At 37.2% G+C, this 17186-nt stretch overlaps 1 protein-coding gene across 2 annotated transcripts; it reads left to right on the top strand.

Annotated features, from left to right (window-relative positions):
• The first annotated feature begins 2017 nt into the window (after positions 1–2017).
• On the top strand, positions 2018–15321 carry itgb3a (integrin beta 3a). 2 transcript variants are annotated; one of them, XM_067381719.1, is made up of 15 exons: positions 2018–2171; positions 2395–2480; positions 2592–2796; positions 4289–4541; positions 4658–4820; positions 5148–5309; positions 6647–6742; positions 6855–6944; positions 7296–7430; positions 7700–8129; positions 12278–12500; positions 12746–12843; positions 13235–13354; positions 14381–14547; positions 15140–15321. In XM_067381719.1, the coding sequence occupies exons 1-15, from the start codon at positions 2111–2113 to the stop codon at positions 15203–15205; spliced, it is 2355 nt and encodes a 784-aa protein (XP_067237820.1). In that variant the 5' UTR covers positions 2018–2110; the 3' UTR covers positions 15206–15321. The 2 variants fall into 2 exon arrangements, with proteins under 2 accessions (XP_067237820.1, XP_067237821.1); XM_067381720.1 differs by having other exon boundaries at positions 2095–2171; positions 2417–2480.
• The last annotated feature ends 1865 nt before the right edge of the window (positions 15322–17186 follow it).

The following is a 17186-nucleotide window of genomic DNA, read 5'->3' as shown; positions in this document are numbered from 1 at the left end:
GATATACTCAAAAGTGTATTTTAATTAAGTAAGGGTGTTTTCACACTTGGTCCTTTTCAGGGGTCTGAGCACGGTTCGTGTAGGCCTCATTTTTGGCCAATATGTGAACACTCCAAACAAATCTTCACAAACAGGTAACTGAATAAGTTAGTGAATGGGGTCGAATTTTGAAGGCCATAGGGTCAGCCATCAAACACTGATCCAAAAAGCAACAGTATGAACACAAAGAGGTCTGAGACCACATTCCTACTTAAGTGGACCAAAAAAGGATCTGAGTCCTCTTTCAGGGACAGGAAACATAAAGAGAACTGAAATAGTTCAGAATCTCCGGATCAAAACACAGACGAAGAAGAAGCAGAAATAAGTGATAGAAGATTGCTTACGCAAATGTAAAATAACGTGATCGTCAAACATTAAACAGCATCAAAACTGCCTAACGTTACTGAATGAAATGTCGACCCAGGATGAGCTATAGGACTGTGAACCTTTGGAAACAATCTACTTCATCTGCTTTGATCATCGTTCTGAATCCGATCCAAATGTAGTCTTTGATAAAAATGTGATTTTCAAAGCTTTTTGTTTAAAATGTTTTTTTTTTTTTATTATTATTTAAATTAATAAAAAAAAAAAATTTATTTAAATTTTTTTATATATAAGACTTACCCACATTCAATTGTTGATAAAAATGTGCATGACATCATCGTTTTCACAGATCCTTGATTTTGTTGTTTACACTTTTAAACCCGTTTTCAGGCACCCAAAATGCCGTTGTCATGTAAATGAACAGCCAAAATGCATAAAAAGTTTTCAGTTTTTAGCTGAAAACTGTGTTTTGTAAACAAGACAGCCCCTAAGGGGCCGTTTACACGACACCGTTTTCAACTAAAAACATAAAACTTTTTATGCATTTTGGCTGTTGATTTACACGACATCTGCGTTTTGGTGGCCTTGAAAATGCAACATTTTGAAAACGGGTTTCAAAGTGCAAAGTTTGAAAACGGTCTCGGTGTAATAAACGCGAATCTGTGAAAATAGTGTCGCCATCTAATGGCCTGACAGCAGAATACAGCATTTTTAGTCATTTTCACGGATTCGTGTGAATGGGGATCGTTCAATGGTGTCGTCCGTGGAAAACTCAAAGGAAACATTTCTCTGTTTTAAGCATATCATTAATTTCGTTTAAACGTACCCCAAAAGAGGGCCAATTTAGTCTCAAGTAGTACTGAAACAGTACACTTACAAGTATACTTCTAGTACATTGATATTAATATACATTCTAAAAAATGCAACCCAAGTTGGGTTGAAAATGGACAAACCCAGCAATTGGGTTGTTTTAACCCAGCGGGAGGGTTAAATGTGTGCCCAACCTGCTGGGTAGTTTTATTCAACTCAACTATTGTTTAGAAATTACTGTATTGCTTAATTAAAATTAACCCAAAATATGTTGGAAATTAACATTTATTAATGTTCAATGAATAATTATTAAACAATAAACATTTATTAAATTGCTTATTAATACATTTATATTAATAAACTATTAAACTATTAAATTTACATTAATAAAATATTAAAGCTTATTAATAAACATTCACCTTTTGTCTATTATTGTTGTCTCTAATTGCATCTGGTTTTTAATTTCCCAACTATTTTGGGTTCATTTTAAGCAATTTTTAAATAATAGTTGGTTTAAATAAAACTACCCAGCAGGTTGGGCAAACATTTAACCCAACCGCTGGGTTAAAACAACACAATCGCTGGGTTTGTCCATTTTCAACCCAACTTGGGTTGTTTTTAACCCAGCATTTTTTAGAGTGTACTTACTACATTAAGTATACTTAAAAATATACTTGAACGTCACTTAAGTATACTTATACTTATTTTCTAGTAAGGGAGTGCTCACATGTTGAGTCTTAGGCTATATTGCCTGTGGCTACACATTACATGTGTCTTGATAAAACAGACTGCATTTGCGAAATGCTGAAACACATTAGGTCATCTGTCCTTACATGTCTCGGAATGGTAGTTTCCACTCCCAGTTTGTACATTAGAGAATCAGAGTTGAAACAGTGTTTCTACAGCAGGAGGCCCTCTGTAATTTGGTTCTGTTAAAATGGGACTAAATTTGATGGAAGTTTGGATACCAGTTTTACTTCTAGTTTCCTCAGCTGCGAGTAAGTTTGCTTTTTGTTATTTGTTGTTTGTTTAGTTAATGACACAAAGAATGTAAAGAATGTGTATGTGCTGCAAACATTTTACTTTTTGCATTTGATTACTTTTTGACTTGTTTCAACACAGAGGCTGTTAAATGGAACTTGAAAGAAACTAATTTCTAAAGATTAGCAAGAAATTATTTAAAGTATGTGTATGAGATTAATGACAGTCTTGTTACTCCAGGCTCTAACATTTGCACTTCCAGAGGAGTGAGTACCTGTAAAGAATGTCTGTCGATCGATCCAACCTGTGCTTGGTGCTCTCAGGAGGTACAGTAATAAACACGGTTTCATCCACATGCATAAATGAACACACCCGCACAGACACTCGAATGGCTGTTTGAAATGTCTCGCTCTGATTGTTATGTGTGTGTCTGTTAGATCTTTGGAAAGGGAAGGTCAGGTATGTCCCGGTGTGATCTCAAAGACAGTCTCATTCAGTCTGGTTGTGGCGTGAAGTTTATTGAGTTTCCAGTTAGCAGTACGAGGACCCTAGAGGACGTACCCCTGAGTGACAAGGCAAGGGGTTCAGCCAGCGATATCACTCAGATCCAACCCCAAAAAATCCACCTAACCCTCAGGCCAGGTTTGCTATTTCAACAAAACAAACATTATTACAGATACATGCTCCCTGTATATATTAACTCATGTTTCCCACTGCAATCCAATTACATATTTCTCATTGCATAGTTTTTGGTAAATTCCCCGTCTTTCCTTTTCTTTTCTTTTCTTTTCTTTTCTTTTCTTTTCTTTTCTTTTCTTTTCTTTTCTTTTCTTTTCTTTTCTTTTCTTTTCTTTTCTTTTCTTTTCTTTTCTTTTGACATTCAACCCTGATACTATGATCTTGATCTATGGGATCCCAGAGAAATTATTAAAACTATTATTTTATTATATATTTTAAAAAACAACAATAAGAAGAAATGTAATTTTTTTTTGCAATTTTTTTAACAACAATGACAGTAATAGCAACGCAATAACAACAGTAACAATACTTTATTATTATTATATTCCCAAAGGAAAAAAGCCTTATTATTATTTTCTTATTTTTTAAATAATAATAACAACAACAACAAAATGTCACTATTATTCTAGTCTTAAAATTCTTTTTATATATTACTGTGACCAAAACAAAAACCACTAGACCAATATTATATTTATCATCATATTTTTTAAAGCATGTTACGGACTTTGAGATTTCAAGATCTTGTACGATCAGAACAAATCATGAAGTTTACACATGATATTTAAATCTTAAAGTATATGACCCCAAACAGATCATGCTCTCAAAGAATCCATGTCAATTTCTGCTATTAGAAAACAGAAGTCTTACTCCTGGTTTCACAGACAAGACTTAAAGGGTTAGTTCACCCAAAAATGAAAATAATGTCATTTATTACTCACCCTCATGTCGTTTCACACCCGTAAGACCTTCGTTAATCTTCGGAATACAAATTAAGATATTTTAGTTGAAATCCGATGGCTCTGTGAGGCCTCCATAGGGAGCGATGGCATTTCCTCTCTCAAGCTCCATAAAGGTACTAAAAACATATTTAAATCAGTTCATGTGAGTACAGTGGTTCAATATTAATATTATAAAGAGACGAGAATATTTTTGGTGCGCCAAAAAAACAAAATAACAACTTATTTAGTGATGGCCGATTGCAAAACACTGCTTCAGGAAGCATCGGAGCATAAACGAATCAGTGTGTTGAACCCACAGATCGGAGCGCTAAAGTCACATGATTTCAGCAATATGGCGGTTTGACCCGCGATCCGATTCATGGTTCGATACACTGATTCGTTTATGCTCTTTAGGACAATCCCAGACTAAAATGCATGTTTGAGCTGTTTTAACTGAAAGCAGCCTTTACTGAAATATCTTAAAATATGTCAGTGTCATTGTTTTATCTCAAGATGCACACCAGTAATATTTTTTTTCTAGATTATGTATATAAAAAATACTTAAATGTCCTAATTGAACTAAGGCCTAATCCTGGCTTAATCTAAGCCCTGTCTGTGAAACATTTGTCTTTCAATTTAGATAGTTCTAACTTTTACTTCCCTCCCATTTCTTTAAGGTGATTCACAGAAATTCACTGTCAATGTGAAGCAAGTATCTGATTACCCAGTTGACCTGTACTACCTGATGGACATGACCAATACCATGAGGGACGACCTTCAGAAGCTTTATGCACTTGGTAATGATCTGGCCACTGCCTTACATGGCGTCACCAGTAATCTGCGCATGGGATTCGGAGCTTTTGTAGACAAACCGCTCTCCCCTTATATGTACATTTACTCTGAAGAAGTCATCAGGAATCCTTGCCATAAGTAAGCTCAAGTTCATTTCACATTGGCCAATAGAGAAGCAAATGACATTTGGAGCAAGTAAGGGAGTGACTAAGTTTGGTGATTTCTGTCTCCTTGTTGTGTTTGGATTGTTGTAGGTCCATTGAACCCTGCCCACCGCAATTCGGCTATCGTAATGTACTGTCTCTGACGGAGCAAGTAGAGCGGTTCACAGAAGAAGTGAAGAAACAGAAAGTGTCTAGAAACAGAGATGCTCCTGAGGGAGGATTTGATGCTATCATGCAAGCAGTAGTATGCAAGGTGACACAAAATGCACACACAAAGAAAAACTGACAACATTCATCCTTTACACAATAAGCTAGTGGAAAAATAATTTTAAAAATAAATCTGAGTAAAGTTGTTCTGTTTGTCGTCTCAAAGCCTAAAGAAAAGCATTTTGAGCTACATTTTGATTATTTGTTAAGAAAAAAGGACATACAATATGAACCTTATGCATCAGGGAACATTAGCGGTCGGTCTACAAATTAAACAACTCGATGAAATCCACTTACTCTCAAATTTTCTCTTAGGTTGTGTTTCATCTGTTCTCTTTACCATTCTATATGACCTTCTTCCTCTTTCTACCAGGAGAAGATTGGATGGAGGCCTGATGCATCTCATTTGCTAATCTTCACAAGTGATGACAGAAGTCATTTGGCTTTGGATGCAAAGCTTGCCGGAATCGTCCAGCCCCATGATGGAGAGTGCCACATCAATAACGACAATGAATATGACAAGTCCACTATACTGGTCAGCCAACACACACACACATATATATATAATATATATATATATAGATTATCATTTCAATAATGAAGGAAAAAAAAATCAATTTATCAGTGACAGCAAAGACTAGTAGTAAAGGCAAAAGTTATGTATTTCAAATAAATGTTGTTCTTTTGAGCTTTCTATTCATCGGATTGAACTGAAACCACAAAACAATTAAGCAGCACAACTGTTCAACATTGATGATAATAATAATAATAAATACTAAGCAAAGCTTTGTTTATATAGCACCTTTAAAAACAGTGTTTACAAAGTGCTTTACAGAATAGAAATACACAAAGAAACAAGAAAACATGCATACACATATACAAATAAGATAATTCATTGAATAGAAATAAGATAATAATATAAATACAGACAAAAAATCACATAGTAGAAATGAGATGATAAAATACAACAATAAAATGAGTCAAGGAAAGTAAAAAAATAAAATTACATAATAGAAATAAGATAATGTGGTAGATTTTCCAAGACGCACCTGACTTAAGTTACCTTCCTGGGGCGTCTCCTAATCGACACTCAATAAATTTCCCGATCTTTCGGAGCATCTCCTAATCGACACTCAACAACATTTCGGGTCAACGTCTTGACCCCCTTAAACCTTGTTTCCTAACCTGACTTGCTGCAGCAATAACCAGAGACTCCAGTTTTTGTCCTTTAAAGCTTTAATCACGGTCGGGAGAGTTCTCATCAATTCCAGAGAATCTCTCTCCGAACAAAGGAATACAACAGGTTTTATGGGATTTCAGGTACACTTCACAGTCAGTATGGCATGATCTATTACTCATTATCATCAGTCTTAATACGAATAGTTTAGATTTAAGGAAAACATCTCAGTTCCTCTGCCCCGCATAAATTTAGATTAGAACAACTGAACCACAAGATCATCAAAAAATGTCTCAGGGTTAATAGTTCAGATTACTCAATAGGTTGAAACAATTCCTCAAAGACTATTTTTTATCCTTAGAAGGATGCTGTCTATAGCACAGCAGAATTTTTCTGAATCACAACACTCAGTCCTAGTGACTATTTCTCTATTTCAGAGTTAGATTATTATTAGTGCACAGTGATTATAAGATAATATTAAGAAATGTTTCTTGAGCATCAAATCATCATATTGTGATTTCTGAAGGATCTTGTGACACTGAAAACTGGAGTAATGATGCTGAAAATTCCTTTGAAAACATTTGAAAATATGTTAAAATATTTGATCAAATAATGCAGCCTCAAAAACATAAAAAATATCTTACTGACCGCAAACCTTTGAAACTATATACAGTATTTTGTATGTGTATTTGTAGGACTATCCTTCACTTGGCATGATCACGGACAAGATATCTGAGAATAACATCAACCTCATCTTTGCTGTAACCAGCAATATAATGCCACTATATCGAGTGAGTTTCTATATTTTTTGTCAAACATATGCTTACAACACGTTAGTGCATAACATGCACACATTTACAAACTCATTAATGGGAGTTTTTTATGTTTCCTGCATTCTCACAGAATTACAGCGAGCTGATTCCTGGCTCTGCGGTTGGAACGCTCTCCAAAGACTCTGGAAATGTTGTGCAACTCATTCTGGATGCATATGCGGTAAATCACTTTGGCAGGAATTAATACAGCCTCCGATTTGTGAGAACTTGTTAGTTATGAGAACTGTGTGTTCTGTTTTGCTTTGATTTTTTTATGTGTTCTTTCATATCTTTAAGTGTTTCAACAAATGAACCAGATTTTAGCTTTGCAAATACATAGTTTTCGTGTGTATTGTATTACAAAAATTCATCGAAAGTATACATAAATTCATTCAATTCAATTTTAGTAGGTGGTATGCCACTCTGAACACTCTTGTATTTTACCATTACAAGCCAGTAGGGCTTAAACTCAAATAAAGGGAGAAGTCAGAGAGAGGTTGACCTTTGATCTATGTGCCATTTGTCTTTGTAGAAGATCCGGTCTAAGGTTGAGCTGGAGCTGTTGGGTGTGCCAAATGAGTTATCTGTAATTATCAGCTCAATATGCCTGGATGGAAAGGTCAATGAAGGTGTCTGGTCCTGCAGCGGACTCAAAATTGGAGATATGGTCAGCACCCGATGCACTCAATTATATAGTTAGCAACTATATAGTTTATGTACCTGTCAGTAAGGTTCAATTTAAACACTATTCATTCTGTAATAAAAGGAATGTATTCACATTTGACAGATGCTTTTATCAAAAGCGACTGATACTGCATTCAAGCCATATGTTTTATCAGTTCACGCATTGTCTGGGAATCGAACCTTAGCATTGTTAGCACCACAACTCTACAGTTTAAGCTATAGGCATATGCTCTTTATCTTACTCTCCCATAGGTTTCATTTAACATTGTGGCAAAACTACACAGCTGTCCCAAAGAGAAGAATCGGACCTTCATCGTGAAGCCACTGGGCTTTAAAGACAGCCTTCAGGTCACTGTGGACTTTGCTTGTGAATGTGGCTGTCAGCAGTCCTCTGAGCCCGATAGCCCGTCCTGTCACCACGGCAATGGAACGCTGGAGTGCGGCGTGTGCCTGTGCGATCCGGGCCGACTGGGCTCTCGATGCGAGTGCTCCGAGGGCGAATATAATCCCAGCCAACAAGACCACTGTAGCCCTAACCCAGAGTCACCGGTCTGTGGTGGACGCGGAGACTGCGTGTGCGGCCAGTGTGCCTGTCGCTCGAGTGATTTTGGGAAGGTTTGGGGGCCGTACTGTGAATGTGACGACTTCAGCTGCCTGCGTTCCAAAGAAAAGCTGTGTTCAGGTAAGGTTGGACACAATGGCCTTGACTCATTGTATCTGGAAAAAAATAAATACATTTAGCATTGCGTGTTTGTAAATGATTACACAGCTTTTTGCTCATCGCAGAGACAGCGTTTCACCATATTAGGTCAAAATTTGATCCACATTTGGAACCAAAACAGCGACTCAGTCTGACTTATGCTTGATTTGTTAGATGTTATGGAATGATGATCTTCAGGTTTGCATGTCTGTGCACATTACCTGCTTAGAGTGCCAGCAGCCTGAAGTCTGTCACATGATTTAGGTTGCACACATCATATTCTCTCTTCAGTTAAACATTGAGTCAAATGCATGACATAATGTATTGGTCGAAAATATGAGGCTTTGAGTAGCATGTGTTATAGGTATTGTTAGTTAAACGCTTTTTAGTTTTTTTTTTAGTTTGATTAGACAATAGCTCAATAGCTTAGAGTTGGTATATGGGTGTTTGAACTACATAAAGAATAAGGGTCAGCAAGTATAGCCTCTGGGTATAAATAAATGAAAATATATGTGGCAGTAGACATGCACACACACATGTTTTATGGGGACTTTCCAAATACATATACTTTTTTATACTGTACAAACCAGGACCACACACACATACACACACAAAATGAATAAAACAGTGTACAAACCAAAGACAAAGATTGGTCTAATTTGAATCTGAAAAGTCTGATTACTCCTTGGCTAACTGCTAGTTCGTAAAGGGTTAGTTCACCCAAAAATGAAAATTATGTCATTAATGACTCACCCTCATGTGGTTCCACACCCGTAAGACCTTCATTCATCTTCAGAACACAGTTAAATATTTTAGATTTAGTCCGAGAGCTTTTTGTCCCTCCATTGAAAGTGTATGTATGGTAGACTGTCCATGTCCAGAAAGGTAATAAAAACATCATCAAAGTAGTTAGTTAGAAGTTTTTGAAGCATCGAAAATACATTTTGCTCCAAAAATAACAAAAACTACAACTTTATTCAGCATTGTATTCTCTTCCGTGTCTGTTGTCAATCCTGGTTCACGACTCTGCAGTGACGCTGCTGATGTAAGACGCTGATGACGTGTTATCCGGTGCTCCCGAGCTTTGTTTACAGTCTGAGGGAGACGCACGCTGTATTCAAGCTATTCTACATTGTTTGTATTTTGGTATTGCTATATTTTTTAAAATGGTGCGTAAGTGTGCATGTCGCGGATGTCCTAATCGCCAAAAACAACCACGTAAAAGGATTCAATGGAATCAATTCAATGGATTCAATTCAATGGAATCAGTTCAATGAAAAGGATTCCAGAAGAGAAGACACTGCTGAATAAAGTTGTAGTTTTTGTTATTTTTGGAGCAAAATGTATTTTCGATGCTTCAAAAACTTCTAACTAACCCACTGATGTCACATGGACTACTTTGATGATGTTTTTATTACCTTTCTGGACATGGACAGTCTACCGTACATACACTTTCAATGGAGGGACAGAAAGCTCTCAGACTAAATCTAAAATATCTTTAACTGTGTTCTGAAGATGAACGGAGGTCTTACAGGTTTGGAACGACATGAGGGTGAGTAATTAATGACATAATTTTCATTTTTGGGTGAACTAACCCTTTAAGACTTAATCTTAACATAGTGACCGTGTTTATGCAACTGGCACCTGTTTGAAATGTTCTGGTTTATGCTTCTTTCATGAATTCTGTGTGTTGAAATGAACATGATAGATTGGGAAATGTTGGGCTTGGTTTCACAGACAGGGTTTATACTGAGCCAGGATTACTCCTTAGTTCAATAAGGGCATTAAAGTAGCTTTTATAAACATGCCCTAGAAAAAAACATTACTGTTATCTTGAGACAAAACAACAGCACTGACATATTTTAAGGCATGCCAGTGCAAGTTGCTTTCTTTTAAAACATCTTAAACATGCATTTAATCTGGGACTAGAATAAGCCTTGTCTGTGAAACTGGGGGAAAATGTTTGTTTAATGTTTTGTTGCATCAATAACACTATGTCGGTATTACGTAACATCATTTTATATTTTGTCAGAATTATTTCATAATTCATCAGAATTCACACGCTTCCTGTGGTTTAATCTAGAATATATTCATTTATATGAACTGTTCAAAAGTTTGGGGTCAAGATTTTCTTTAAAGAAATACTTTTATTCAGCATGGAATTGTGAATATAATCAAAAGTGAATCAAAAATCAAAATCAAAAGTGACAGTAGGGACATTTATAATATTACAGAAAAACTTTATTTCAAATAAATGCTGTTCTTTTGAACTTTCTATTCATCAGAGGATCAGTGTCACAGTTTCTACAAAAATATTAAGCAGCACAACTGTTTCCAACATTGATAATACAGTTTTTTTTTACAATTGCTAGGATACATTTCTCGATACTTATGTCACTTTTTCAAACTCTTCACACAGTGAGCACAACAGCAGTCTATGTGGGAAAACTGTGGATTATTTATCATTGCTTTGACACAAAATACATTTAATGATGACATCTTTCAAATTAAATGAATTCTTTTCTCAGTTAGAGACAAAAACCACCAAAACTCTATGTATCTACTTGCCAATTTGCACGTTTACGTAGTCTTTTCAGAACTGTTAAACTAAAGTTAAAAATGATACAAAAATTCATAAGACAGAAATTTGCTTTCTACAGTAATGCCATATTGAAATATATTCTGAATCTGAAAAATCAAATACTATCAAAGCAATTAGATGTAACAGAACACCTACACAGGTGTTAGTCTTTCAATTTCATTGGCATCTATACAAAAGGCGAAAACTTAGGAGTAATAATTTTATACTGGACTAGGTAACATTTACTGCAGTGAATTATAAACAGTAGAGAGTGTCATTCTTGTTTCGTAAAGATATTTTACAAAAGAAAACGTATAATGCTACCTGCTTTTTATGGTATCATAGAGAATCATTTTGCAACTGTAGTCACTATGAACAGTTGTTTTATCGCAAGAGCTGCTTGTAGGTTGTTCACAATTTCTGCTTTTATGTTCCATTGAAAAAATAATACATTACAGTTTTTTACAGACGCTAGGACACATTTCTCAATACCTAGGTCACTTTAGCAAAACTCTTCACACAGTTCTCCTAACCAACTTTCATCTTGGCAAAGCAGTTCATTTCACATTCAAAATGCACTACAACTACCAAAACACTTTATTCAGGACTTACAGTTTTTTACAGACGCTAGGACACATTTCTCAATATTTAGGCCACTTTTTCAAAACTCTTCACACAGTTCTCCTAACCAACTTTCAGCTCGGCACAGCAGTTCATTTCACATTCAAAATGCACTAAATCTACCAAAACACTTTTTTCAGGTCTCAAATCAACTCATTCTTCCAGAACACTAGCAAAGGTTGACAGCCGACAAACACACTTTGTCACCCACAAAACAATTACCTGAAAAACACTTAACAACATGTAGCATTATACAATGTTTTCTTATGTAAAACAAGGACACATCTCTGTTTATAATTTCACTGCAATATATGTTACTGGAATGAATCAGACATGATGCAGAATTTGTCAATATTTTATGTAGTTTATTTATTTTTATAATTCCAAAATACAAGAATTTGTATACACACCATCCACTGATACAGATACAATTCAATTGTTTTTATAGCATTTAATTTTAAGATTTAAAATATATTTTATTAAAATATTACTGTAGGAATGTAGCAAATTGCTGTCTTATTCAGTTTTGTATTATGTTATTGTTTTGAACATAAGTTTAACAGTTTTGAAAACCGTATGTAAGCATGTGCAAAATGGCCTGTAAGTACAAAGAGTTTTGGCAGTTGTTGTGTCTGAGTGAGAAAAGAATTCGTGGAATTTGAGAGATGTAGTCATTGAATGCATTTTGTGCCAAAGCAATGATAATTGATCCTCAGTTTAGCCCACATAGACTTCTGTTGTGCTCACTGTGTGAAGAGTTTTGCAAAAGTGACCTAAGTATTGAGAAATGTGTCCTAGCGTCTGTAAAAAAACTGTAATTTTCAGAATTTTCATTTTGGGTGAATTTTTCCTTTATGGAAAAACTTCACAATCACCTTCCTGAAATTATTTTCCTATAAGGTTTGAATCTGTTTGTTGTCTCTGTTAGGTAATGGTGAGTGCAACTGTGGGTCTTGTCACTGTAATCCCGGATGGTCCGGCGAGAGCTGTGACTGTTCGACCCGCACAGATACCTGTATGGGGGGTGGAGGAATGCTCTGTAGTGGGCGTGGCCACTGCGCGTGTGGCGTCTGTGAGTGCACTCAGCCAGGAGCTTATGGATCAACCTGTGAGAAGTGTCCCACCTGCCCAGATGCCTGCACCATCAAAAAGTGAGTGAGGATAGCGTTCAGAAGAATCACAGAACATGATGAAACTTCTTCGGAGTGACATCTCAAAAAAAATATATATATTGTGACTTAAAGGGTAGGGTGAAAGTTTAGAATATTTATGTAAAAATCAATAGACTATGGTATATCTTTATTTAGGTAGCTTAATGTTTGTGTGTGGAGTATGTTTATGTGCTTTCTTTCTCTTTACTTAACTGTTTAAAGTGGCTATCTGTGTGCATCTGCAGGGAGTGTGTGGAGTGTAAACATTATAAGAGAGGGGATCTGTTTGAGAAGAACTGCAATCACGTCTGCAGAGATGAGATTGTGCTGGTGGATGAACTGGGTAATCTCTACCTCCACCCAATCCACAATACATGCCTCCCAACCGCAGTAGCCTATATAAATCCGCTTTTAAAGTATATACTAAGATTTTATTAAAAGTGATTTTGACAGAAGTCTTTTCTACTGTACCAAAGCTGCATTTATTTGATCAAAAATATAGTCTTATTGTGAAATATTATTACAATTTAAAACAACTTTTTTCTATTTTACACAGTCAAAGTATATAAATCTAATTTTATAGTATATAAATGCAATATTTTGATTTCTGTTAATAATGCCATTATTTACCTCGGCCTCGTTTGGCTATACGTGACTTAACCTTGAGTTTTTCATGCAGTATATTTTATTCAGTTTTTGTTCTTGCTGATTTATTAATCATCTGTTCTCTCCAGTCTTTCATGAGAAGAACGCAGTGAACTGCAGCTATAAGGATGAGGATGACTGTGTTCAGAACTTCCAGTATTATGAAGATGCCAGTGGAAAATCCTTTCTCTATCTTGTTAAAAAACCAGGTGAGAAGATAAAAGGGGCAGAGCAAGACAATATGTGACATGTAGCTGTCAAACATTGCTCATGCTGATAAACTCTCTGTGCCTCTGTCAGAGATGGGTAGATACTGGCTGTACCTCTCCTACTGTCACAGATTCTGTCGTTGAGTCTGAAATCCAATACTTCCCTACTAGTATGCGAAAAACAGTGCTCCAAAAGAGTAGTATTCCAAAAGTGGGAATTATGCGATAACAGACACAACAATGCATCATGTATTATAAGATCATTATGTTTAGCGTGATCCATTAAAACGTACAGTATATATATATTTCAATTCAGACCTAGTGGAGTGAAACTATTATTACTATTACTCCACTAGGTCTGATCTATATTGTTCGCTGCAAACAGCGATGATATTATTAATTATTAATTTACTATTAATAAATGTGTAAAGTTGCATAAAATGGAAATATTCAATAAAGTAGGCTAACTACGTTACCTCAGATGGATGAATGGTTGGATTCCACAACTGGTAAAATAAAACATATATAAGACAATACAACTTTTACTATAGGAGCCATACAATTTACTGGTGACTTAATTTAAAAACTGTTCTATTGCGCTTCTGATTTGGTTGTGAAATTCGCAGATTTTGGGTGCGTAAGATGTGAAGGATTCTATTGTCCAGTTATTTTCAGCCCATAATGGTGGCCGCGCTTCCGGAGCGCCATCTAGTGGCTGTTGCTCAAAAAGAGTGTCGTCTCTTGGGTTCTATAGCTACTCTTTGTTATGATTAAGCACACCTGTGTCTTGTTTGGTTCCTCATTTGGCCTTCTGTATAGTCCTCAGTTTCACTTGTGTTTTGTCTCTTCTTGTTGCATTATCATGTGATTTTCTGTTTCTTTTGCATTTATCCTGTGCTCCTGAGTGTTTTGTTTCTTTTATTAAATCTAAACTGCTGCAATTAGATACTCAATGGCAAATGAATATAAAGTATGATCCCCCCCCCTTAGAATAAGTCTTGTAATTGCTGATTTGTTTTTTTACAGTGTGTCAGGATGGTCCTGATGCCTTGGTGGTTGTCCTATCGGTCACTGGTGCGATCCTGCTGCTGGGTTTGGCTGCACTTTTGGTGTGGAAGCTCCTGATCACCATTCATGACCGTCATGAATTTGCCAAGTTTGAGGAAGAGAAAGCCAAGGCTAAGTGGGAAGCGGTGAGACATGCATTCAGACTTTTTTTTTTTTTTTCATATCTTGTTAAGTGTTATCAGCATCTTGCACTAGTCTTACTTCCTCTCAGACCTACCAGTATGCTCCAGTCTAGCCATTTTTAGTCTCAGACAAAATAACACCTTCACCTAAGAAAAGGTTCTATATAGAATCTTAAAGGGTTCTGTCAGGCGCTCCATATATACAGAACCTTTTAGTGGTTCCCATCATGGGATCATTTAATGGCTTTAATTTTAACAAATCAATTTTGTTTTTATTCTTTTTTTTTAACTTTCATTTTTATGAATAAAGCGGCTCATAAACATACCATATCAGTAGAAAAAATTAAATAACCGTAAAACATGAAAGTTATGCAATCATGTGACATTTCTCCTTATATAGACCCTTATTGTCTTAAAGAGTTCTTTTAAAACCGTGTCATGAACCCTAGGGTTTTATATAGAAGAACCCCACTGAACCTTTTTTCTAAGACTCTAGAATCATAGGAGTGTAATATGACATTGATGGTAACTTTACAATATGGTCCCAATGGTAAATGCATTAATATGTATTAACATTATGAAACTTGTCTTTAAGGCTAATAATCCGCTCTACAAAGGAGCCACCAGCACCTTCCAAAATGTAGCATATCGGGGCAGTTAAGAAACTACAACTGCCTCTGTGAAGAACTACTGATCATCTCCACAACATATCTTAGCCAGTCACAGCTGGTTTCACCCAGACTTGTGACTATTTAGAACTGTTGTGACTATTGCAGAATGTACCAAAACATTTTTATTATTATTATTATTATTATTATTATATGATTAAAATGGTACCATTCAAAGGTTTGTGGTCAGTATGATTTTTTTTTTTAATTCAGCAAGGATGCATTTTAGACTTTCAACGTTCTATTCATCAAGTAAAAATCATGGTTTCCAAAAAATAATAAATTTCATAATAAGAAGAACTTTCTTGAGCACCAAATCAGAATATTAGAATGATTTCTCACAAATTATGTGGCACTGAAAACTGGAGTAATGATGCTGAAAAAGTCATTATAAATGATAATATTTTACTATATATATTTATTTTCCTGTGTTTTTAATCAAACAATTGCAGCCTTGGTGAACAGAATCCTTCAGTCCCAAAACTTTTGAACAGTAGTGTATAATTGTAACGAATCATCACTCGGGCATTGATCCATTTGCATGCTTTATTAGAAGAATCGTAGTAATACAGGCAGGGTCAGACAGGAGCAAACTGGTATGTAAGGAACAGGCAGAATCGTGGTCAGACAGGCAGTAAGTCAGGGCTGGCAGATAACACTCACAGAAACGGGAAAACAGGCAGACGTCAGAGGTAGGCGGCAATGGATCGTAGACGGGTATACAGGCAGACAGCAACAAGTAATCAAACAGGAAATAACGCTCGGAATTGTTCACCACGGCAAAACAAGACTTCGCGTCTGACAGGTGGATATGGCAGTCCTTTATAGTCCGGGTAATGTGATTCAGCTGCAGGTGTAATCAGTCCAAGGTACGGGCTTATGGGAAATGTAGTGTGGGTGAGTGTGTGTGCTAATATTCGGGTGATGGTTCCCTCCGATGGCCAGAGGAGGGAATCACGGAGTTCGTCTCCGTGACAGAGCCCCCCCCCTGCGAGCGCCTCCTGGCGCGAGGATGCTGGCGACGTCGCGGTCTTCCTCGAGGACGAGGGGCTGGCTTATCCGGATGGTTCGTGTGGAACTCTGCCACCAGGCTGGGATCTGGGATATCATCCGAATTGACCCAGGAGCGTTCTTCCGGACCAAACCCCTCCCAGTCAACTAGGTACTGGAGTGTGCGACCGCGACGTCTGGAATCCAACAATTCTCGGACCTGATAGATCTCCTCACTGTCGACCAAGACGGGTGAGGGGCCCTCGTCACTGGACCTCTCCTCCCCCTCCTCGTGGGGGCCATCGGCGGGTTTGAGCAGGGACATATGGAAAGTGGGAGAAATACGATAATGGTTAGGTAATGCCAAACGGAATGAGACTGGTGTTATCTGGTGCGTGATTTGAAAAGGGCCAACGTACCTTGGACTTAACTTCTTACATGGGAGTCGCAGGCGCATATCTCTTGTGGATAGCCATACCCACTGACCAGGGCGGTAAAGGGGTCCGAGGCGACGGTGGCGGTCAGCTTGCTCCTTCTGACGGCGAACAGCGTGTTGCAGGTGTGTGTGCGCTCTATCCCAGGTGGCTTCGCTACGGTTGAGCCAGTCGTTGACAGCTGGTACGTCGGTGGGTTCACCAGACCAAGGGAACAGGGGCGGTTGGAAGCCCAGGACACATTGGAACGGGGTTAAGCCGGTTGCTGGTTTACGGAGAGTTCTGGGCGTATTCAGCCCATAGGAGGTACCGGGACCAGTCGTCTTGATTGCCGTTGCAGTATGATCTGAGGAAGCGGGTGAGTTCTTGGTTAAGACGTTCGGTCTGCCCGTTGGACTGTGGATGGTACCCGGATGTGAGACTGACATTGATGTTTAGTGCTTGGCAGAAAGCGGACCACAGGCGAGATGTGAATTGCGAACCTCGGTCTGACACAATGTCCTCGGGTAATCCATATATACGAAACACCCACTGGCAGAGGTGTTCGGCA

The sequence above is a fragment of the Chanodichthys erythropterus genome, chromosome 3, assembly GCF_024489055.1.
Source record: "Chanodichthys erythropterus isolate Z2021 chromosome 3, ASM2448905v1, whole genome shotgun sequence".
Classification (NCBI taxonomy): Eukaryota; Metazoa; Chordata; class Actinopteri; order Cypriniformes; family Xenocyprididae; genus Chanodichthys; species Chanodichthys erythropterus.
The sequence above is the reverse complement of the archived record's forward strand: the minus strand, read 5'-3'. Positions and strand labels throughout refer to the sequence as shown.

Bases quoted from the DNA above. Each gene is read 5' to 3' on its own strand.
- itgb3a (XM_067381719.1), top strand. From the start codon at position 2,111: ATGGGACTAAATTTGATGGAAGTTTGGATACCAGTTTTACTTCTAGTT. The intron at 2,481-2,591 runs GTACAGTAATAA...TGTGTCTGTTAG, and splicing joins GTGCTTGGTGCTCTCAGGAG to ATCTTTGGAAAGGGAAGGTC. The intron at 2,797-4,288 runs GTTTGCTATTTC...CATTTCTTTAAG, and splicing joins CCACCTAACCCTCAGGCCAG to GTGATTCACAGAAATTCACT.